Source organism: Myotis myotis, unplaced genomic scaffold, assembly GCF_014108235.1.
Source record: "Myotis myotis isolate mMyoMyo1 unplaced genomic scaffold, mMyoMyo1.p scaffold_m19_p_10, whole genome shotgun sequence".
Taxonomy (NCBI): domain Eukaryota; kingdom Metazoa; phylum Chordata; class Mammalia; order Chiroptera; family Vespertilionidae; genus Myotis; species Myotis myotis.
This window is the reverse complement of record NW_023416314.1, coordinates 11,150,307-11,174,895: the sequence shown is the minus strand read 5'-3', so window position 1 is coordinate 11,174,895 and position 24,589 is coordinate 11,150,307. Positions and strand designations below refer to the sequence as shown.

The 24,589-nt window shown below is 41.9% G+C and overlaps 1 protein-coding gene across 1 annotated transcript in view; it reads left to right on the top strand.

Moving 5' to 3' along the window:
- Positions 1–957: 957 nt before the first annotated feature.
- Positions 958–24,589, top strand: part of GUCY1A2 (guanylate cyclase 1 soluble subunit alpha 2) — a 283,849-nt gene continuing 260,217 nt past the window's right edge. The window contains exon 1 of the mRNA XM_036324459.1: positions 958–1,615. Coding sequence (XP_036180352.1) covers positions 1,349–1,615 — 267 coding nt within the window. The 5' untranslated portion in view covers positions 958–1,348. The remainder of the gene's footprint in view (positions 1,616–24,589) is intronic.

The following is a 24,589-nucleotide window of genomic DNA, read 5'->3' as shown; positions in this document are numbered from 1 at the left end:
TTTCTGGGCAGCAAGTGCAGCCAAGTGCAAACAGATCGTGTATTTGGCGCTAAGAGCCTGGAGAAGGAGGGCCATGGGATCACTCTCCGGGTTCCCCCCAGCCCGGTCCTAGGTGGTGGAGTCTGCAAAACTGGTCCCCAGCCCGAGCCCCAGCTGACGCGGCCGCAGGTGGCACGCGGAGCTGTCCAGCACCAGCGGGGAGCCGGGAGCCGGGAGCCGGGAGCCGGGAGCCGGGAGCCGGGAGCCGGGAGCCGGGAGCCGGGAGCCGGGAGCCCCGTGCGCCCGGCGGCCCGCAGCTCCGCCGCCGCGCTCTCGCCCGAGCCGAGCGGACGCCGTCCTCGTTCAGCGCCTCCCGCCCTGGGCTCGCTCCGAGCCACGCGGCCTCCGGGGCGGCGAGCGCGGTCCCCGCGAGCTGCTTGGGCAGAATAGGTGCCAACATGTGGCCCCTTCCCTCCTCCTCCTTAGCGTCTCCTCCGGATGGGCGGGCTGGCCCGCTCGGCCTTTCCCCAGCTCAGAACTTCCGAAATAAAGTCCCAGGAAGGCGGGAAAGGGCAAAGATGGACCTTAACCCCCACTTGGCGCGCTCGGGCTTTCCCGGGAGGATCCCCTCCTCTCTGCGCCCCAGCCGCCTCCTCCGCGGGCGAGGGGTAGGCGTTGGGGGCGAGGGCCTGTGGTCTGACCCGGACGGCGGTGCACTCCCCGGAGGAGGAGACGGTGGGAGCGGGGAGGGCGCACGAGGACGGCAGCCAAGTGTCCTTGCTGCTCCTGAAACGTGGCGACAGGCAAGGCAGAGACTCCCCATGAGTGCGATGGCGACACGTGATGCAGGCGGAGGGAGGCTCGGGGGGTGGTGGATCGAGAGAGACGGAGGGGGGCGGGCTGCAAGGAGAGAGGCGGGAGGAGAGGGGAAGGGGGGCGAGCGGGGCGCGCGGGCGGTGGCAGCCTCTGCCTCCGGGACGCACGGGCCGCAGCCCTCCCCGCGAGCCGCGCCGCGCGCTCACACACTCGGGGGCTCCCCGCGAGCCGGAGCGCGGCGCACGGCGAGGCGCCGAGGCGGGCGCGGAGGCGGCGCCGCGCGAGCTGCAGCCGAGCCGGCGGCGGCCCCCAGCCCAGCCCGGCGCTGCCGCCGAGCCCGGGCCCCAGCGAGCGGCGGCGCCCAAGTTCCCGCCATGAGCTGCGGGCTCTGCGGGCTCCGCGGCTCCGGAGACTCCCTCCCGGCTGAGCGCGATCGCCGCGCCCCGCGGCCCCGACGCGCCTAACGCCGCCGCTCGCCGGTCCCGCTCCCGCTCCCGCCGCCGCCCGCGTCCCGGCCGCCGCCTCGGCCCCGCCGCGCCGCGCCGCTAGCAGCATGTCTCGGAGGAAGATTTCGTCCGAGTCCTTCAGCTCCCTGGGCTCCGACTACCTGGAGACCAGCCCCGAGGAGGAGGGCGAGTGCCCGCTGTCCAGGCTCTGCTGGAACGGCAGCCGCAGCCCGCCCGGGCAGCCCGAGCCCAGCGCGGCCGCCGCCGCCGCCACGGCCGCCGCTGCCGCCGCCGGGGCCAGGAGGGCGCAGCGCCGGAGGCGGGTCAACCTGGACTCGCTGGGCGAGAGCATCAGCCGCCTGACGGCGCCCTCGGTGAGCCGGGCGGAGGGCCGGGCGTCGGGAGGGGACGGGGATCCGGAAAGTTGGCGCCGGGCGAGTCGGGCGTGCGCAGAGCCCGACCGCTGGGGGGCGGCCCCGCCTCACCCCGCCGGCCTGGGGTTCCTGTGGCCCGGGGCGAGACCCCGACCTCTGGGCCCTGGGGTTAGGGGGGGCGGGCGTTAGAACACGCCAAAGGAGTGAGACCTCGCTCTCGGGGTCTCTGGACTCGGGGGCCTGCCCGCCCACCCCAGCCTCTCACCCTTGTGCACCCTGAAGGCCCGGGGCTCCTTCGCACCCACCTGTTTTCTTCGTCCCAAACTTTCCCAGGCACTGTGCCCGCAGATCCCATTCCCAGGCCCTTCATCTCTGCTGTCCCCAAGAGGCGCCTGCCCTTCCAGGAAACTCTTCCTCTCCCTTTTCCCACACTCTTGTTCTTGGCGTGACCTCCGCTGACATCTCTGAATTCCACGGGCTATCTGCATTCTGGGACGCATCTCTTTTCTCCAGTCTTCAGGCACTGGCTGTCAATACTTGTTGGGTTGCCTTGTGATGAAAACAAAAACAAAAACCCCTCTAATTTCTTTCCCCCACCCCATAGACTTTTTTTTTTACTTAGTCACTGAGCATGAGTAGCTCAACCTTCTTCTCTGGGCAACTCTGGTGTCTGGTTTTCTAAACCTCCCTAGTATTGCACCTGTACCTCACACCTTCTCTCTGTTTCCCCTGACTTCTCCAGTGCGTTTTCACTCACTTATTTCGCACCTTCCTTTTCTTAAGACCTTCATACATATCTGTTGAGCGAGCAAATGCCTTCCTAGCCTTCGGAACTAGTGCTCACTCTGGGATGACTGTATCAGCAGTTCCAGGGGTACCAGACTCCCCTGGTTCCAGGCATCCTTCCAGAGCACTTCTGTTCAGTCCTGCTCAGCCAAGTCAGCCACCCTTGGTGTGGCCCATTTGCAGGAATGCCAGGCCCGTGTTTGCGACCTCTGCTTGGAAGGAATTCACCCTATTGCAGACAGAACCAGAAAAAGATGCAGTGTGAAAGCCCCATCCACCTTTCATTCCCACCCTCTCCTTGGATACAAGGACTTCAACTCCTGACAGCACTTTGACCTACTCTTCCTTGAGACTTCCACTTCTCTGAAGTTTCCACAATGAAACCGAACTCTGATCTTGTTGGACTACTCTTGAGTCTCCTTGTGAAAGTCCCCTTGCAGCTGATGGCAGTCCTGCAAATATCCCGGTGGCCCTGGCATTAATGGGGCATGATCTTTTCCTTTAACCGTGACACCACTCTTCCGGTCATCTTCCTTTTCTTGTATGAGTTCCCTTCAGTTTACCTTTGGTGGCCTCTCCCATATGATTCATTCATCATTGATAACTTAGGAAACAAAACTCAAAATGGGTCGGCTGCTGCTTGCTGCTCTTTACTGCAAGTATCTCCCAGAAAGTGTAATTTTAGGGACTATTTGTTGTTGTTAAACCTAAGTCTTTATTAAAGGAGCCCAGTGATCTTGTGCCACTGTAGCTTTGTGTAAATATCTAAAGCAACATTTATGCCATATACTAAATCTTTAGTACAACAGGTCCATATCTGAATACAATGATTTTACTAAAGGCAATGATTAGTTTTGGGGGAATTTTTCTTAAATAGTCTTGGAGTTTTCTTTTTACTTAAGAATCAGAATTTACAAATATGTAAACAAGCAATGGCAGTGCCCCGGTAACGCTAATTTAATCTATGTGAGGAGTAGATAAAAGTAACAGAACACAGGGTTTACTACCAGAACAAGAGGGAGGAAATATTCTCTGATTTTTACCTTTATAAGTAAAATTTGAATGACACTGGCTTTCTGCTGGATAAAAGGAATGCGCCAGGTAATGGTTTTTAGGGTAAGAAATTTGAAAATTATCATGGCGATCTAATCAATGCAACAGCTATATGTACTTTCCATGCTGTAAATCTTCTCCGTTTTGAAAGCTGAGAACACACTGGTAAACATAGCGTAATTTTCCACATCATAGTATACGTATAAATAAATCTCATTGGCTAACTATGTTGCCAGTAGACTTAGTAACACAAAGAAAACAGAGGTTATATTTTAAAGCAGTAACTTGTGTCTGTGGTTGCCTCCCCCCACCCCATTTTCTGTTATTTGGTGAGCTAGAACGTCGCTTCAAAAAGTTCTAGTAGATTCATTCTCCTCCATTGCCAGGATTCTAAACTTATCTGAAAACACTTGAGGAAACAGTTTGTGTCCTGGCTTTTACTTCTGGTTGTTTTGATTGTTATGAGCTGTCTTGCATTTGTCACAATATTCTTCGGGAAAAACTATATTTGCTATGGAAGCTCTCTTCTCCGTTGTGGCTTCATCATGGAATGTTGTCCACTGGAGATTTATTACTCATTCATAATAATTTGCAAGTAGGAAAATGGAATGATTTTAATAAATACTAGCATATTGTCCACTAATTAAAATAGTTGTTTGATCAATGGGTTATTCAAAGTCTGGTTTTTGAGAATTTAAAGTCATTTTTAGATACATTGATGTTGGACTTAAAGATTATAACACATTATACCAGTTTAATAATAAAAAGTAAATTGAATTGATGAAATTTAAAAAAAATTCTGGAATTTGGGAGACCTGATTTTCATTCCTTGTGCCTTGGACAACTAAACATTTTTATAGCTCTGTCTATATCATTTTAACTCTCTAGGATCCTTCTCATTTGTAAGGTATTATACTTAGGGTCCCTCCTCATTCTGGGATTATACAGAGACATATAATGTATTATCAAGCTTTTGATAAACTGCCATAATGACATATAAAAGAAAAATAAGCACATATTATGAGTTTTAAATTTTTGAGGGAAGTAGATTACTTAAGTAGGAGCATCAAAGCCATATTTATTTCACCGAATTATTAAACAATATTGGAGGACCTACTGTGTGGCAAGTATTGTGCAAAGCACGGGCAATACAATAGCCAGGAAAAAAAATTCCCACTCTTTGACCTCATGCGACTTCTTTAATTATAGCCTTTATTTTAATGAAACTGTATTGAGGGAAATCACAAGAATTCCAGTTGTCCTGGGGATGTCTAGGATAAGGTTTACTTATCATCCACTTTGGGTAGTTTTGTTTACTGTGAATCTGTGGCGTGCAGCCATAACCAGAAAAACAACCCTAAAGTCTTGACTGCAGGTGCATAAATCACCTATTCTGTTATTTATCTTGAAGTCATTTACCTGAAACACATGTGGAGAAACAGCTGGGGATTATACGTCACAGGTGGATTTAGTAACCCATTTATTTCGATTTTATTCTTATAAACGAGAGTTGCGGAGAACCCTTCACTCTGACATCGGTTTTGGGTTTGCTGGTGCCAGCCTGTCAGTGAAGATATTGAGACCAACTGGAGGGTAGGCTTCCCTAGTTTTCTTGTCAGAGGACGACTGGCTGTGACAACATTGCAGGTGGCTTTGAAGACGTCAGAAGCTACAGAGCAGCATGGCAGGAAGGAAAGTGACAGAACTGGAAGGATGATGACTAAGGGGAGGAAAGCTACTGACATAGGGTATAGTCCAAGGAAATGAGAGAACAGTGAGCACAGAGAAAACTGAAGGCAAGTCTGGATTCAAGCAGCAAAAAAGGAAAAATGGTTTCACTATTTTTGGAAAGGTATTACATTGATGCAAAGCCTATGAAAAAGTGAAAGGACATAAAAATACATATGTAGCCTCCCCTGAAATTGAATACTATTAGCTTTCTGACATGTGTAAACTATTAAAAAAGCCTTGAGAGGGTGGGTGTAACTGGCATGTAAATAACGGAAAAGATATGAAATATATTTGTGAGGTGGGCTATTTGATAAATTTTGAAAAATATATGAAATATGTTTGTGAGGTGGGACATGTGATAAATTTTATCTTAATTGAAGTTTTTATTTTTTTTATTTTTTTAAAATATATTTTATTGATTTTTTTACAGAGAGGAAGGGAGAGAGATAGAGAGTTAGAAACATTGATGAGAGAGAAACATCGATCAGCTGCCTCCTGCACAGCCCCCACTGGGGATGTGCCCGCAACCCAGGTACATGCCCTTGACCAGAATCGAACCAGGGACCTTTCAGTCCGCAGGCCGACGCTCTATCCACTGAGCCAAACCGGTTTCGGCTTAATTGAAGTTTTTAAAATTTGGGCTCAATTTAGCTAACAGAGTTTGAGTAACAGATTCATTGCAATTAGAAAATTAGAGAAAATGTATTCCAGTAGTTTAATGTTCCCACATTTGTACAAAATAGATACTGTAATCTGAAATCAGAATTTACGGACCATTTGTTGCTTTCCCTGCTGCATCCCTGACCCTGGAGAAAGAAAGTGGCAGAGGTGAAAGAACAAGGCTCAGAGTTTGTCAGGGGTTTGAATAACTCCCTGCTGAGCCCCTTTTTAAATGTGAGCCCTTGCGAAAACCAACTCTTATCTTCTTAGAGCCTTGCTTTCCTATTCTGTGAAATAGGAATAATAACAATCTTGATGATTTGTTGTGAACGGAGGAGCAACGTTTTTTTTTTAAAACTCCTCGAACTCAATACATGATAGTTTTGGGCCGAGATCCATTACTTTCAACTAAATTTGAATGCCTCCAAATGATCTAAAAATGCCTTTTCTCTCAATAATTTACTTGCTAGTAATCTTTGAAAGAGTTCATAGGTTAACGGATGTCATGTACCCAAGAAAGAACAAAACGTAATAAGGAGTTTATTTTGTTGGCATGGCCCAGTCAATCCATTAAAAAATTAGTACTGGCGTCCCTTTCGGCTCCCTGGCTATGATTTTTGTGTGTATGTAATCATTGCAGATTTGAACATTTCTGTCAAACTGCAGAGTGCTTTGTGACAATATGGAAACCACTTTTACAAGTTTTATAAGAATACATACAAGGATATACATATTTGGTAGAATGTAGGTTATTTCACAAAAAATTGTTTTTAAATTAGGAAAAAAAATAGGTGAAAGAGAAATTGCTTATTTCATTTGCCTGAGAATGTCAAATGTTCTCCATTCATTGCATTCAAACTAATTTTTACATGTGTTCAAAGGTTTAGGCGGTGAGATGCAGCAATTACCCTGCTAATGGCATTTATGTTTTGTGTACAGTGATCTAGTCTTGTTTGGCTACCAGCTCAATTGTTAGATCTTCATTTTAAAGCTAAATTTTGACAATGGGAAAATAACATCCACAATTATTAGTTAGTTCATAATTGATCTACCTTGAAGGACTCTGAGTTGTGTGTGAAGTGTGTTCCAGTACTATCATGTCTTTTCCCCTCAGTATCATCGTTGCTCTTTTCATTCACCTTTGCTTTGTCCTGTTGTTTCTGTCATATGGAAATTAAGGCAACATTTTTAAAAATACATATTTTATTGAATATGATAGTAAAATAAATGCATTATTTCCAGATGTATGCATTCTTCACCCATGAGTTTAGGGAGAAGGTAGAATGATACCTTTTGGAACTTCACACACCTCTAGAAAGAAAAATGAAGTGCATAGACAGGGAAAATATTTGCAAGGCCTTTCTGGTGACTAGGTTTTCTTTGTAGGCCCTTGCTTATTACATGAGCCAGTGATGTAGCTCAAACTTTAAAGTTCCTATTTTTAAATCCTGACTCTAACCTCAACACTCTTAACGGTTATGTCATACTAGAGGCCTGGTGCACGAAATTCATGCACTGGTAGGGTCCCTAGGCCTTGCTGGCTATCAGGGCTGATTGGGGCCTTCCAGCTGTCAGCCAGGGCCTTCCTTCATTCTGCGCCGCCCCCTGGTGGTCAGCGCATGTCATAGTGAGCCATTGAACTCCTGAGGGGACAATTTGCATATTAGGCTTTTATATAGAGAGATAATTTAGCATAGTACCTAATGGGTAATCAATAAAATGCTTAGAATAGATGAATGGGTGTTTTTGTTTAATCGTCTTCTTACACCTGCCATTTAAAGCAAACCTTCAGAATGCAGCTAACAAGCAGATGGGGTAGTTTCCTCCTCCTGGTTTTTGTTAGGTGGCCCATTTATATTTTAAGAGGTTAGGTACATGAAATGATTTCTTCAATCTCCTCCAGTCTCCAGTCTGCTTATAGCGTCTGCACAATTCTCCCTCAAATGAGAGGGAAATGTTTGTCAGCAAGTGGGCTACTGTTGCCAAAAAAGCACTGCTAGGAGATGGGATGACAGTCTTGCTCCTCAAAACCCACTTCAGGACAGAATCTGAAGATCTAGAATTATGTACTGTAAGCTCAGAGCACCTCATAACATTGCAAAGTCCAGCTTAGAGTGATTTAGGAAGTAGGGGAACTGCAAATATCCCAGAAGCTGGAGACTTGTGGGGCTGTGGTGAAGAGTTGAGAAAGAGTGAACGTTCTTATGAAAACAACAGTGAGGAAATAACTTCCTACTACAGGCTGGATTTGAGACTTATTAAACAGTTCTTCATTTAAGTAGTGGTTATCCAACTCTAGTGAACACAAAAACACCTGAAGAAAATGGTTAGAATCAGATTCCTGGGCCCCTCAGCAGGTGTGGTTTGATAGCTCTGAGGAGGGGGGAGGGGAGGGACTTGGACTTTATAGTTTAAACAAAAGCCCACCCGATAGCTAGGACCCCACAGTTATACCTCAAGGACTGGATTCCACACCTTCAGGATCACTGATCTAGACTCCAGTCGACAGTGAGCTCTGCAGACTGATTCTTTGGAAAGAATGATCCTGGACATGACTCCTTTGAGGTGACTATATCCAGGTGAATTTTTGTGTTAATAGGGACAGAATAAAAGTGGTGACTTGGAGCTACATGTGATGGTTGTGTCCTTTGTGTTCAAAATAATCATGTTGGTTGTGTGGCGGAGGAGGTTGGGGTGTCATGGTTTGTGGTTTTAATTACTTGTGGACTCTGTGGTTGTTTTTCTGAAGACGCTTTGTTAGCTCCCCTAAGTTTACATTCAAAGTTACATGCCATTGCTTAGTGTGCTAGGGCCCCTTCAAATAAACTATTAGAAAATGTGGAGAGGGCAGAGGAGAAGGGAGAAGGGTTATCTTGAGGATCCTGTGACAGGACCACCAGCCTTTGCGTTTTTCAGAGTGTTACCCGTACAACATTTCTCAAATGCTCCATCTACTAGTTCACCCTGAAGCAATAGCTTGTTCACATGCCTACAAAAAATTTCTTTAAAAGGTGAAGGGAGAAAGAAACAGATCTGGATGCCAGGAAAATATTTTTTTTCCTAGAAAAAAGTAGGGGATTTGGATATTAGGTGAATAGCACTACCTATCAAACCTTACTAAAATATAATACCAGCTACTCATCTCTACATCCTTATCCAGTTAGTCTTTCTCTCATTCAGTGGATAAGTTGAACTCTCCAAATAAATGGTGAGCTGACATTTGAAGAGTTTGCATTTGCAGAGAACTCTGGAACCAGTCTATCAAGAAAGGAGGCCGTCTGCGTGGAAGTCCTGGTGGCACCTTAGTTGCAAGTCCTTGAAGTCCGCTTGACTCCTTTTCTATTCACTGTACTATCTTTGCTATGTGTGACTCTGCTGTGCCCAATAGAGTAATTAAAAATGTCAAAAACATGCTTACATTCCTTGTTGCTTTACGCCTACGCTTCTTCATGCATGAACTCTCCAATTTAATATCGGGGAAGAATGGTTTTTCTGATTAGTTTTGTGCACCACACACACACACACACACACACACACACACACACCCATTCTGTTTTCTCTCACTGCAGTTTCCCCTATAGAATACTGTTATTGCTCACATGTCTGTATTAGGACTTGTGTTGTACTGTGACTTTGGTTTATTCTGTCTCCTTAAGACAGATTTATGCATGTCTATATCTAGTAAAAAGTCTGATTTATAAAGGCACTCAATACATGCTTGTTAGGAGAATGAATAAATGAGTGAAAAAATCCTTGTGTCGCTTGTGATGTATTAGTAATTCTTTGTAGGCTATGATGATTTCATGCTGACATATTTAGTTGACTGTTTTGACTGTTCTATTTGTAGCTTTTTCTTAGACACAAATAAGAGTAAATATAGTTGTAAAATTATTTTTTAGAATGCTTCAGGTTTTGAAAATCCTCTCATGTTGAGTCTTTTATTGGAGCTTCACCATAATCTCTAGATTTTATGCCAGTTATCTCTAACTTTGGTAACCATGATAGTCTTAAAATGCTTGTAGTCATAGTAACTATTTGGGGAAGCATATGTGCTGACACAGTGCATTCTAGCTCTTAAAGGTCAGATGTGTATCTCTGGAAGATATGGAGATGGTATCTATACCATGCTGTTTTGTTCATTATTATTTCAATGTATAAGAAATCTTTGTTATCAAACATTATAATAAATAAGAATCTCAACAAACCAGCACATCCACATATTTATTCTACAGTAATCATTATAGACATAATAATGGTATTGGAGGGATGGAGTCCTTGGGAACAGTGATAAAATTAGAAATTGTTGCTTTAAGAAATGGGGAGGAATAGTGACCAGGAACAGGTAGAAGTATCATTAGGTATTTTTTTGAGGGCCCAATTGAGGTTGGAGATAACTAATTTGTAGCCTAGTCTGAGAGGATGAGTATGACTTGGAGAGGTATAAAGTGTTGAAGGTTTTCATTGTATATTAAAAGGCCTATCTGTCAACTTGAACTTCAGGTGTTTGGGGGGAAATCCATTGGAACAGTAGATGATGTCTTGGGAAATAATGAGAGTGAATGTCAAATGAAGCAGACTGTAATATTCGAAAGCATTTCTAGCCCTCCTGTGTTGCACACAGATTTGATATTAAGCTTATTTGATGTATATCTGGGTCTTACTCTTTCACTATTCAGTTAATGCTCCTAGAATAGCTAATTGACCCCCCAGGCCACCCCCTTCCGCCAAACCAGAATCGATAACTGGTTATTAGTTAGTTTTTGAGAAACTCAATGCAAATTTCTTGATTAGTATTTACGTTATGTTTTCAAAGTTAGAACTGAGCCTTGAAAAATTAAGGCTACTCAGTTATATCATTCAATGCATTATTTATGGGCCTTAGTTGTTACACAATGAGTTTCCTTGGCTCAGATTTGGTAGTACATTGCTTCTTGAACATAAAGGAGCCTATGGGATTCGAGTAATAGGTGGCTACCAGAACATTTCCTATTGTATGAGAGAACACAGCTGATATTTTCTTATCCAAAATGGTAAAAAGTCATTCTGGTTAATCAGACATTCTGACAAAGTATACTGTCTCACATGTGCAGTATCAATTTGTGAGTAGATGAAATTCAATAAAATACACTTAAGAGTTAAGCACTTTTCAGTTTGTGAATCAGTCTTTGGTCATCCCAAAGTCTCTCCTGTGTGTGTCAGTGATGCAGTGTCATTATTATGAGTCTTAGCTATCACTGGGCTATAGGTGTGTGGACATCCTGGTAAGTGGAGTGTTTTAAATAATCAAATACTACATAACAGGAGTTTTTTTCTACATAGAAACACTGAGGAACTACATGGTTCTTGTGGTCTGAAAGATTTAATGTGCATACTTGATTACTAATACTCTACCAGGGAGTCTCTTAGGCAGAGGGAGGCAAATTAGGAGTGGATTTTAACAAAAAGCTTAAAACAACTTTTAGAGATCTGTGCATAATTTGGTTAATGTGATTGCCTTGTTTTCTTGAAAAATACCCGTTCGTATATGTGTGTGCGCGCAGGATGGGGGCAGATGCTGCAGTTCAATAAATGTTGCATTCTGATTTTTGTTTTAATTTGACTTCGGGGAAATAACTTTCCTGTCTTTGTTCCCCCATCTCTGAAATCACATATAATCATACTAATCTCTCACTCCTGGGTAAATATGTAATAAAATGTGAACAGTGAATCGGAGACATTGTGTTTACTGTTATTAATTTCTTCATTGTGCTGCTATGCTGATTCCTTGAGGATTAAGGTCATGGTTAGGATTCCTTTCCTCTCTACATTCGGGGAGAATAACGGGTTTTGGAGTCAGACACTAACTCCTGTGCTATCTTGTGCACTCTTGGATAAGCCTCTCTGAGGCTCAGTTTCTTTTCTATAAAACGAAGGTAGTAATTGATAGAATTATGAAGATTAAACGTATACTGCATAGCACAGTATTTGGAATACAGTAAACAATTAATTTTGGTGCCTTTTTCTGACCCCTTATCAGTTAGCCTACAGATCTGTATATTGGCTATCACATCTCCTGATACTTTGTTATCTCCAGCCACAGTCTTTTGGGAAGCCTCCAAATATTTCCTTCCTTTATAGTTCTTGCTTAGCATTCTTGTGCTTTTCATGGAAAATATGTTCAACATTTTTGGGTGTGCAACATCTTAGGATTATAAAATCTCTCAGAAATTTCTTCCCAGAAATCTTAAAAACAGATGCATTTTTACTGGTTACTTACTTATTCACTCAGTCACTCCTCACATGTGTCCATTCGGACAGCATTTATTTAGCAAATGAGGATTTACCAATTCATTCAGTATATACTCCATATGCATTAAACACACAAAGTAGACATTCAGACAAAAATTGGATATGGTCCTTTTGGTTTTAAGAAACGTAAAATCACATTTTAAAAATTACCAAATAATGTGTTGAATGGCTATTTCAACCCTCCCTCTGTCTCCCTCACTCGTCCTATCTTGACCTTTCCTTATTTGGCATGATGTGGAGGACATGTGGACAAAGGAAGAGCCTGTATAGAAAAAGACCAGTTGAAACTGTAATGATGATGATGATGATGATGATGATGAGGATGAGGAGGAGGAGGAGGAGGAGGAGGAGAAAGGGGTGAAGGAGGACAAGAGTGTTGATTTATCAAGCCTTACCATGTACCAGGCAGGTACCAAGTGCTGTAGACATGGTATTCCATTAAATACCCACAACAGCAATGCAGGAGTAATGCCTTCCCATGGTCTATAAGGTGTCAAAGCCTACCTTTCTGACCTCACCTCCTGACACTAACCTCCGCTCACAGTTCTACAGTACACTTCTTGCTCACTCCAGGCAAGTGTTATCTTGCCGCACTTTTGTCTCATTCCCCATGCCAGAAATGCTCCCTTGTTCCAGTTTTCCATATGATTGGCCCTTTTGTGGCGTTTAGATTTCTGCTCAGTGTCATCTCATCACACAACCCCCCTCCCCCCCCGCCCCAATTATTCTCTCTCACATCACTGTTAGTTTCCATCATAGCACTCACCATCAGACGGTATCTATTTACCAGCTTGCTTATCTATTACCTGTCTCCCCTCACTGCAATTTAAGCTCTGCACGAGCAGGACCTTGTTTGGGTTGCTCACAGTGGTCTTTGCGGTGCCTAGAAAAGTCCTGGCTCAAGGTAGGTTCTTAATACATCTTTATTGACTGAATGAAGTAGAGTCATTTTGAGAGAAGTCTTAGCACTTGGAAAAGAAAGAGTATAATTAAAAAAACACAGACACATAGGGTGGGAGAAGGAAAAAATAACATGTTAGATAAGTACTATGGACCCAGCATTTAAGTGTTTTTATAATATGTGTTACTGAATTTTCAGAATAATTTTATGAGCCAGAGAAGTCAAGTAACTTGCCTATGATCACAGCTAAAGAGTGATAGAGATAAGATTAGAATCTTGGTCTGTGTGGCTCCAATCTCTGTATTCCTTCTAGTGGAATTATATGTTTCAAACCCCTGTGAGTGTGGTGGACATTGTAGTGCCTAGATGCCCCTTTAGGAATGAATGACTTACTCACCTAGATGCTGGGAATACTACTGGCTGTCACCCTCAACTGTCAGTCTCTTCCATGTGTTGCCTGGACGGAAGGGAGCTGCCTTGCCCAAGGTCGTGCCCCTTCCAGTGACTGATCAACATGGGGATCTGAAGGCTTGTCCGCAAGCAATAGTGCAGCCAACTCTGAAGTAGAACTCCATGTAGGGTCAGCTGAGGCCTCACTGAGGCTGCATCTCAGGCAACTTCTCTCTCTTTCTAGTTCTGCTTCTTCTCTACTCTTTCCTGGGTATGGATCCCAAGAGCACCTCCTAATAAGCTTTCTGCATGCTCATCTTTTCAGTCTGCTTCCCAGGGAAACCAACTTGCAGTAGTGATTTCGAGAACCATCATGACATTAAGAGAAGTGCAGAAGGCAGCACCCAGAAGGTGGCATTTGGAAGAAAAATAATGATAACCTTGAATTTGGAGTTTCTGAATTTAGGTGCACATGGTCAGCTCTGGACTTTGAGTTCTCTGAGGGCTTAGTATTACTGGATCACTAGCCTCAGCTCAGTGCCCATCACATGGTAGGCAGTCACTCATTAAATAGACTGTTGAAAATTTGGGATTGGAGTTGGGGTAAGAGGTTGTGGAAGTAATAGCTAATAGCTTGAAAATTGACAAGCTCTCAGAGAGAAAGAGAGAAATCTAAGAACAACAGAGACTTGAGAAGCAGTACACTAGCACATAGAGACCCAGAAGAATTCAGGTACCAGGATGCTTTTTGGTTTGCTTGTGAGGGTGGGAGGTGGTGGAGAGCAGCTGGGAGCAAGGCCTGTAGTGGTTGATATCTGGGAAATACTGAGGACAATTTAAGGATGGCACTCTCGAGCCCAGCATGAATGCAGTTGCTGGTGGCCTCAGAAAAGCAATGCCAATTCTGCATCTGAGATAGAAAACTACTTAACAAGGTTCAAAGAGGGTATGTATGATGAATAAACAAAGGATATGATGGGCATACATTTCTCATCCAAGGTGTTTGGCAATAACAGTAAAGAGAGATATTTGGCAGGCCTTCTGAGGCCACATCCAAATTTATTAAAAAGGTGGAGATTGTTTGAAGGTGACAGAGTAGTGAGAAGAGTTGGAGATGGATGAAATAGGTGCCAGGAAAGGCGAGGGTATACAGTGTCACTCTTTCACTGCGTTCTCTGTACCTGGGGAATGCCCTATGGCATCATAAGAGTATAGGGCAAAGGCAGCTGTCAGAGGTTGGTTTTTTTAAAAATATATTTTATTGATTTTTTTACAGAGAGGAAGGGAGAGGGATAGAGAGTTAGAAACATCAATGAGAGAGAAACATCGATCAGCTCCCTCCTGCACACTCCCCACTGGGGATGTGCTCACAACCAAGGGACATGCCCTTGACCGGAATCGAACCTGGGACCCTTCAGTCCGCAGGCCGACCCTCTATCTGCTGAGCCAAACCAGTTAGGGCGAGGTTGGTTTTTATTTACACCGAATTGATTATAGTCTTGTCTCAATTTTATCCCTATATTTCAGTGATGGGTCAGTAATTTTGATATCTAATGGTTGTGAAATTTAAATTGCCATGCTATTCACTGGTCTCTAGGTTTTCCTCTATGCTAGCTGCGCTGACGATGGGAGGTCAAATGAGGCCAGACATGTCATTCATTTACCCGCCAAACATTTTACATTCCCCTTATAAAATGGACATTTTTCATTTGTATATTCCACGGCAGATAGCTGTTAGATTGTCTCATCAGTCTGAAAACTTCAGGTTTTCTCTGACCCGTCTACAGATAGGACTTTATAAATGGAACACCATGTGGAGGGAACTGTTTTTGATTTGTGCTTTGTATTAGCTTACTCTCTCTCAGTGTGCAAGGTAATTTGAGATGTCTATTTTAAAGCCATGACTCCTGGCCTTACACTCCCTGTGTCCATATGACTTTGCTTAGTGTTACAGCCCTTTTGCACTGATGGAAAGGTCACTAATGGAAGGGGCTCCGGGGTCACTAAGAGTCAAGTGGCCAGGACTGCACTTCGTTGTTATGTGGAATATATTTTACACAGTTGAAAAGTGGTGTGGAAGGTAAAGTGAGGCCAAGCAGGATATACACAATCAAATGCAGCTTCTTGGCTCCCTCCCTTTCCTTTTCCGGGTAAATTTTACTTAATTTCATTAAGCAAGGATTTACGTCTATTTTATTTACTGCCATGGGCAAGTCTGCTAGTGCCTGGCACATAGTAGTTGATCAATAATTATTAAATGAATAAATTTAGAGTGAATATAAAGATATTTATTCTAACTATACTATACAAATAGTGTCAGAAACAGATAAGGTGATACATGCAAATGTACTTCAGAAAAATAAAAGCAACTGTAGTAACAAAAACAAAATAGACAAAACAGAATGTACAGATGTAAACAACCCATTATGTCCTATTATTTTTATTCCTTCGTCATATATATATAATCCACCCACTATGCACGCTTGACTTTACTGTGTACTGAGCCATAATGCAAGGTCTATGGAGCAGAAAACGGCTGTTGTCATCTGCAGAATTTAAAAACCAATTTCTGGGTGTTCCTTAAGTACTCTTGTAAGCATCTATAGCAGTCAATTTACATTACATACTAGGAGGAAATAAGTTTTTCCCACATGATCTAACAATATTTTTTTTAAAAAATTCAACATTAGTTCATTAAACAGATATTTGTTGCTGTCCTTTTCTGTGCCAAGAATTTGAGATGTCTCAGTTATATGGGGAAAATACTTATAATCCCTCCCCTCCCCCATTTTTTCTTATGATTTCTGTTGCAAACATTTTGGGAATGATATTTCAGAAAGATTTTATCTTGATTCTAACCTCTTCCAAGAGAAAGCAAGAACTTTTGGAAGAAAAATTTACATTTTCCCAATAGCAAATTAGTGAGAAACCTGTAATAACTCAGTGTTTCTGTAGACCTCAACAAACAAGAAACATATCTGTAGAAATGCTGTTCAAATTCTTGACTCTATCTTCCAAATTCATTTTTCCTTGTGCGATTGGTCTAATTTGTGTATGAGAGATATAATCTTGATTTTTTAATGTTGTCTTACTAAATACTTAATTTTCAACTGAAGGTATTTATGTGTATTTTTTTGTTTGTTTGTTTCAGGGATGAAAGAATGCAGGGGTGCTTACAAATTGTGTTTTTATAGTACTTGTAGACATAAACCTGAGTTTATTTTAATAGCATTTTGAAATCTGTCTATCATTGATTATATAGGGCAGAAGATAAATGATTCTGCCATTGGATTCTCAATTTAAAAATGCCATCTAATAGAAATCTGGAGTAGGCATAATTACTCTCATTGTTTCTCTTTTTAAAATTTGCCACAAGTAATGAAAATGTGTTTTACCTCTTTATAAAGAAACCTGCCTTCAAAGGCATTTGTTGTAAGGAGTGATAATAAGATGATTGTATTGTAAGGGAACAAAGACTGAGGTGAAGAGTGAATTTTAGCTACAGACTATTGTAATTCCATTTGAAGCTTCAGACAGATATGAGGGAATTTCTAGCACGCAGCCTAGAGAAGAGAAATTTATTGTTTCCTTCTGATAAAAGATCAATAAAGCTTTGTTGACCTGACCGTGTTTGTAAGCTATAAAAACACTCTGTGTGTGTGTGTGTGTGTGTGTGTTGTTAATTTATTGCCATTATACATACGTTTAAAAGAAAACAGTCTTTCATTTTGTTCTGAATTAAATTCTTTTTCCAAAAGTGTGCTTGTCAAGTACTGCCCTAACTTTTCTGCGGGAGAGGAACGGATGGGATTTGTCTGTAGCTTGCAAGAGGCTACCTAGTGAACTCTGTCTGGTGTGGGAGGCTGCTCCCTGGCTTTTTAAGCATTTGGGTAGCTCTCTCCTGTTTCAGCTGCATGCTTGGGATGGGAGTTGGGAAAGATGTAGGAAATAAGAGACTAAACTAAGTTATAAGTGTAATTTTTCACAATCGGCCTAGCATTCTTGACTATTGGGAACAGTCTAGGTTTCAACTATCTAATTAACATAGATATTAAATTATTTTGATTATAGCAATGGGATATAGTATCATGATGACAATAATTGTAGAAATCAACAATTTCATTGGACATGTAATTGGAAAAAACATTTTACTACAGGTTACCCCCAAGAGATGTAATCATTTTTCAAAGAATACATATGAGTAAGTCACTTTCAAATATGGGCCTTCAAAAAAGTTACCAGAGTTAAGCTATAAAATGAGTCTGCAAATATAAATTTTAAAATAATATCAGACTAATAACTTTGGTCCATTAGATAAGGGATTTAGCTATTTTATGTGATTTATAAATCAAATCAAGATGTAACTGCCTGGAAACATTTTAAAAACCTAAAATAACCAAGTTTATTATTTTGCTCTTCCAGAGTAACAGAAGCGAAAGCAAAGGCATATAAAACATTTTATACTAGTTTAAACTTGATATGATATAGGTCAGTGATGGCGAACCTTTTGAGCTCGGCGTGTCAGCATTTTGAAAAACCCTAACCTAACTCTGGTGCCGTGTCACATATAGAAATTTTTTGATATTTTCAACCACAGTAAAACAAAGACTTATAACTTTGATATTTATTTTATATATTTAAATGCCATTTAACAAAGAAAAATCAACCAAAAAAATGAGCTCGCGTGTCACCTCTGACCTGCGTGTCATAGGCTCGCCATCGCTGCTATAGGCTAAGATTGAGAAAACATTGTAAAGTGGGGGCATTTACCTTTGATAGTCCCTATTTTCAGTCTCTCCCTCTCTTTCTTTCTTAATTCCTATATCAAAGCCTCATGCCATAAAAATCTGCTATGAGTCTCTCTCATTAGACAAATTTGGACAGTGTACATTTTAAATACTTTATCCTGTTAAATTACTCTTGAAAAATACCTCCTTTGATGTTAAGTAACTTTGCAGGAGTTGAAAATAAGTTTTTTGGAGAAGATTGGGGGATGAATGGGGTGGAGCTAGCTCTCTTGGTGCTCCTAAAATCAAACCTGGCCCCACAGGACTCTGACATACATGGATAGTTTATGGAAGTGGTTATGTCTGGGTGCTTCTCCGGCAGCCATCTGGAGCTCTCTGCAGCTATAATAAATTAGCTAATGTTCTTGATCTGTAGGAATAACATAGATATATTGGGAGATATAAACAAAATAATATACAGCACCTTTGACTATGTGGCATTATATTTATTATTAATTTTTTACCATAAACTATTTTCTGTTGTTCTAAAGAACTGTTACTACTTCCTTAGGGTTCATCCTATATAATAAAATCCTAATATGCAAATAGACCGAACGGCGGAACGACCAGTCGCTATGATGCGCACTGACCACCGGGGGAAGACGCTCAATGCAGGAGCTGCCCCCTGGTGGTCAGTGCACTCCCACAGGTGGAGTGCCACTCAGCCAGAAGCTGGCTCACAGCTGGCGAACACAGTGGTGGTGACGGGAACCTCTCCCACCTCCATGGCAGTGAGTGCTAAGGAGTAGCGAGCCAAGTGGTAAGGAGCAGTGAGCAGGCAGGCGGTAAAAAGCGAGGGGTCCAGGACTGTGAGAGGGTGCAGGCTGAGCTGAGGAAACCACCCCCCGACCCAGTGCATGAATTTCATGCACCAGGCCTCTAGTTTTAAATAAGGCTCATAAGACTAAATGATACTGATGTTGTCCTTATGTTTTATAATGCTTGCAGATTCTAGAAATTTTTCTACTTACATGCATAATTCAGGAATTAATATGCGTTGTGTCACTTTTGGATGCCCCTGTACTAGGTTTGCGTGGGAAATTCCGTTAAGTGCCCTTATATATGCAAGAAAATGAAAATGTCTTTTAAAAACGGAAAAAAGAGAATAATGTCCAATCAGTACCTTGTTCCTAAGTATCATGTCATTAAAATTCCCTGTTGTTTGGTGTGAATGGGTGTACCTGATTTTGAGGGTCAACAGTTAACTGATAGTTATACAACTGAATTGCAGAGCAAGAAACTTAAAACTGTAGTATTCTAGACAGAATTTGAGAAAAATCTATACTGTGCCAGAAATTTCCCTTCCTCTGTAGGCAGCTGTTCCTAATATCACTTCATGTTCTTTCATGTCCACTTTTCCCAGTTACTAACTTTCCATTAGGCAATGAGACAAACACATGGCCAAGAATGTTAGGCCAAGAATGGCCAAGAATCCTTTATGCAATGTTTCATAAAGGATTCCCCTTCCTTCTCTTTCCTATGGATGCTCTCTCTAACTGCACCTTCCCCCCCCTCCTCACCTCTACCCCCTTTCATCTCTTTTACCTTTGTTCATTCTATTGTCCAGTGGCCACTTTGCTCAGAGCTATATACCCTAACTGGTGACTAGAGGTAAACATTTGGTTCTGACGTGAGCAAGTTTGGATGTCTTTTGTCAGAGTTCTAATATGAACCCCACAACAATTCACATTGTAATGACCTTTTTTTAATGATAGATGGCTTATTTTGAGTAGTTTTTAGTGTAAGCAGATTTGAAGAGAATTTTGAAAAACCAGGGGCTTTCACCAACTATATTGTCTTTAACCCCTGACAACGTAAGGCATTTTTCTTCTTAACTGTCCTCACTCCAGGGCTGTGAAAAAATGAAGTGCCGACCTATACTTTCCATTCAGAAGAGCCACAGGCATTGAATGGTACCAGCTTGGAGTTTACCAAGCATGTTTTAAATACACATTATCCCACCCTGATTCACCCAGGAAATGCATGCTGTGGCAGGACCAGGATTAATTATCAACTCAACTTAAAGATAAGGAAAAAAAAGCTCAGAGAGGAAGGGTAATTTGCCCAAACGTCAAGAAGCTAGTCACCATCTACATTTTGGAGCCTCGTTCTCCTGTTTCAGGTCCTAAGTTCTTTCTATCTACTCTGACATATCTCTTGACATGTCCATGAATTGTTGCATCCCAATATACAGCATTGTTCAGGGTAGGTTCCCTATTTCATTTTCCATATGTTTCCTACTCTGTGACTTGCTAAGGGGTGGTAGCAATATCCTGTTGTTGTTTTTTCTTGTTTTAAAATATTTATCTTTATTGTTGAAAGTTTTACAGATGTTACCCCTCCCCCCCCCCGCATTGATCCGCTCCATCCTTCCTGTTGGTTTTCTTGAATTTTACCTCCTCTCTCCAACTGTTTAGTTCCTGACTGTGCTATAAGTCCACACAACACAGACTTGTGTTAGAAATGACAAAGGTCTCTTTCTCCATCAGACTCTGCCTCTAGGCTGACCTAGTTTGCCTTTCCACTGTCATGTTTGTATGCTCCAGGCTCCCATGATGGAGGTAGCTGTGACCAGATTGACAAAAGCCATCATCACTGCCAACATCTGAGCTTATGCTGCAGAGTCTGGGAAGAGCAATGATGTTACTTGTACATAGTTTGCTTTCTGAATATGAAAGAAGTCGTGATTATCATAGAAATAGTTACATGCATAAGGGTCTATAGTTCTCTTCATAGATTGTATATAATTGTGCACACCCATTCATACACATATCTAACAAATTATTATTAGAAGAAACAAGGAAGTAATATAATAGTGTTTGTTTGATGGATTAATACCTACATTAAGAGATGTGCTCAGAGTTAAGTGACAAAAAAGGTATGACTTTCCACGTCATGTAGTACTAGTGTTCTGCTGCCTGCATGTTTTTGTCCTGAAAGAAGTGTGATTATCTGTACCTCAGCTTAGGAAAATCGTGCATCATAAACACTGATGACATGGCAGTCCTTATCTGCTGAACGTCTGCCTGGTAAGCACCTTTCATAGTCATTTGAATCACCCGATTATAGTCAACACTCAATCTTATTATTTTAGACCCTCATCGAGTTTTATCTTCTAAGAGAGGTTGAAACAGAGCTGGGCAGCATCTGAGACCCTTAAACTCCAAGTATTTGTGCTGGTCATGGTCTGGAGGTGATCAGACTCTCAGCCACTGACTGGCTAAACAAAATGCCCACGGTTCTTCGGTTGGCATCTGATGACAATTATTTACATTGAGCAATAACTGTGAAATGAGGCTGATTTCTCAAAGTCTGCATGGTCAGCACTTTCTTACCTGTTCATGAGGAACCAAGCCATAATCAAAAGTTTGCTTTAACCCAGTTAGAGTCAAAGCAAAACGACTTTCATCCCAAATTGTTCAGAGCACTGTGGAGAGCTGTCTGATGGCAGGGGAGGCCTTGTGCTTGAGAGGTGGCACTCCACGTCTGTTTATAAGACTCCCTTTTTAGTAAAGATGGTTGAAGAATTTTCCTTACATTAGGAATAATCTTTCTCAATGTGACAGAGGGCCAATATCCCCCTGAACAGTATTAGATGCAATGTTTCATAAAGGATTCCCCTTCCTTCTCTTTCTTATGGATGCTCTCTCTAACTGCACCTTCCCCTCCTCACCCCCACCCCCTTTCATCTCTTTTACCTTTGTTCATTCTATTGTCCAGTGGCCACTTTGCTCAGAGCTATATACCCTAGCTGGTGACTGGAGGTCATTCTCTATCACCCAGTTACAAGTTATTGTTTAAGCAGTGTGTTTAGGGTTGACAAAACATTTCCCTGTTTTATGTGTTAATTGTATATTTTAACTGTCAGGCAGAAATATTACTTCCTTTGTTTCTGGGCTCTGGTTAGGAAACACTTCACTGTTGCTCCAACTACTGGAAACAACAGGGAATTCTTTGGAAATGCTGGAGTGGAGGCCGCAAAGGTGTTTTAAAAGGCTAGACATTATTTCTGACATGAAGGCTGTTGCTATCCTGTGTGGTACTCCAGAGTTGAAAAGACACTAATTAGCTTTGCAGCATCTCATTGGCATCTTTGGGCTGTGAGGCAAGCCGGGCAACAGTCCTAAATGTTAGACATGGGCAGTTTATTTCAATTTAACAATTTTTTGACTACTTCCTCATCAAGAGATTCCACACCTCCCCCCCAATAGGATTATCATATGACACATATTTGTATAATACTTTATAGTTTTATTTCATTTTGACCTTATAACAGCCCTGATAAATAGTATGCTAGTAATTTTTTGATTTTATCAGAAAAGAAATTGAGGTTCAGAAAAGTAAATGGCTGCATCCAAATATCACACAATCTAGCCAAGATGGCTTCTTTTCAACTGTAACCTTTTCTGCCTCTGTGAGGATAGAACATTGCTGTTCAGAGGAGCAGATTAAAAGCTTGGCCCTGGGAGGCCCTCAGACATAGATGAGATGCATCCATAGACTCAGACGCTTACCACTGAAGTGACTTTGGGCAAGTTTTTTAACTCCCCTGGGTTTCGTTTTCACATTTATAAAATTGGGGTAACACCTTCCTCTCTCATGGGATATTTATGAAGATTAAGTGAGTTGCTGCATGTAGCATGTTAGGCACAACTTAATATTGTTGAAGGCTGCTACAGTGTTTAATCCAGGAAGCTTACCCTTATTTCACTCTGCATACAGAGTCAGCCCCACGCCACCTGTGAGATTCTGCTTGGTTTAAGGGTTCAGGACCGGAGCCATGTCTCTTCAAATGTTTGAAATACAGCAGGACTCATTTTCCTGACAGTGTCTAGAAGTGATACAACCTTGTCTCATAGGCAGTATTTGTAGTCAGACGACCGAGTGGCCACGATGACCAGTGGAGCGTGTTTCTCCTGAAGTTCTCCTACTAAGAAGTTAATGATGATACTAGAGCTATTTAAATAACAATGACAACATTGATATATTGGGGAAAACAATTTTACATCATTTTCATATTCATTAAAAAAAACAACAACACAAAAGGAAATAAGAGATTTCGGATAGATACATGGAAGAATTTCCTAATAGTCACCAAAATGCAATGTTACCAATGTGAGCAGCAGGAGATCGAAGTCTTGTTGGCAGTTCTTCCAGCTGAGGCAAACCACTTTGACCTTTCTGAATCTTGGCTTTTTCCTCTGTAAAATGTGGATTTGTGGGTAATGATATTTGAGACTCATGATGTTCATGAATATCTAAGAAGTAAAGGAAAAGAGAGTGATTTGTAAATTGTGGTGTTATTGTTTTCTGGAGTTCACTGAAAACATCAGGTATTCTTGGCTGACTTATGTGTGCTCTTGTCTGAAGGTAGGTAAAGGATTAATAAATAATTAACTCTTTGGATCTATTTCAGTTGAAGGGATGTATGTTTTCAGTTTAAATTAGTATTGATGGTATTAAGTCTTAAATCAAATCAAATTCAATGGCTGTTTTTAGAAAGACATTAAAATAAAATTAGAAGAAAATACTTGGAAGGAAGACACATCCGTTGTATAGAAATACTTAATTACCATATTGATTATACATTAAGTACATTCAGTTACAATAAATAATTACAATGATAATAACCACTGTGCTTTGCTAATTAGAACATACTTCTAATAAGACCAGGGTTATCAGTTTGAATCCCTTTATGGGTCAATTAGCATGATATCAACCTTCACCCTAAGCTCTCATGAAGTCACTGAGATGTATACCCATGTTCACAAAGAGAATAAAGTGAAGATTAGATTGAAATCATGCAGATGTTCAACCAGTATGGTAGAGGAATTCTATATTGTAATGCATCTCTAGCTTTTATTTTTTTCCTTGTAACAGTTATTATTTTTGCATTTCATAATTCATTATCTGGACTACTGATAGTGGCAGAAAAACGGTATAGGTGTTAAATTCAGTTCAGCAATCTTGGTACTTGAGTTCTGGCTAAGAAAGAATTCAGAGCCAAGACTCAAACTATAAGAGAAGGTTTTTCTAGAAAGTCACAGAGGTAGAAGAAGTGAGCCATAGAAGAAATGGGCTGCTCTGGCTGGTTTGACTCAGTGGATAGGGTGTTAGCCTGCGGACCGAAGGGTCTGGGGTTTGATTCTGGTCAGGAGCACATGCCCGGGTTGTGGGCTTGAACCCCAGTAGGGGGTGTGCGGGAGGCAGCCAATCGATGAGTCTCTCTCATTGATGTTTCTGTCTCTCTTTCCCTCTACATTCCTCTCTGAAGTCAATAAAAAGATATTTTAAAAAAAGATGTTGAAGACTTATTCCATCTGAGGAAGAGCAGCAGCACAGATACCAGCCAGAATAAATGTAGAAGTTAAAAAAAGA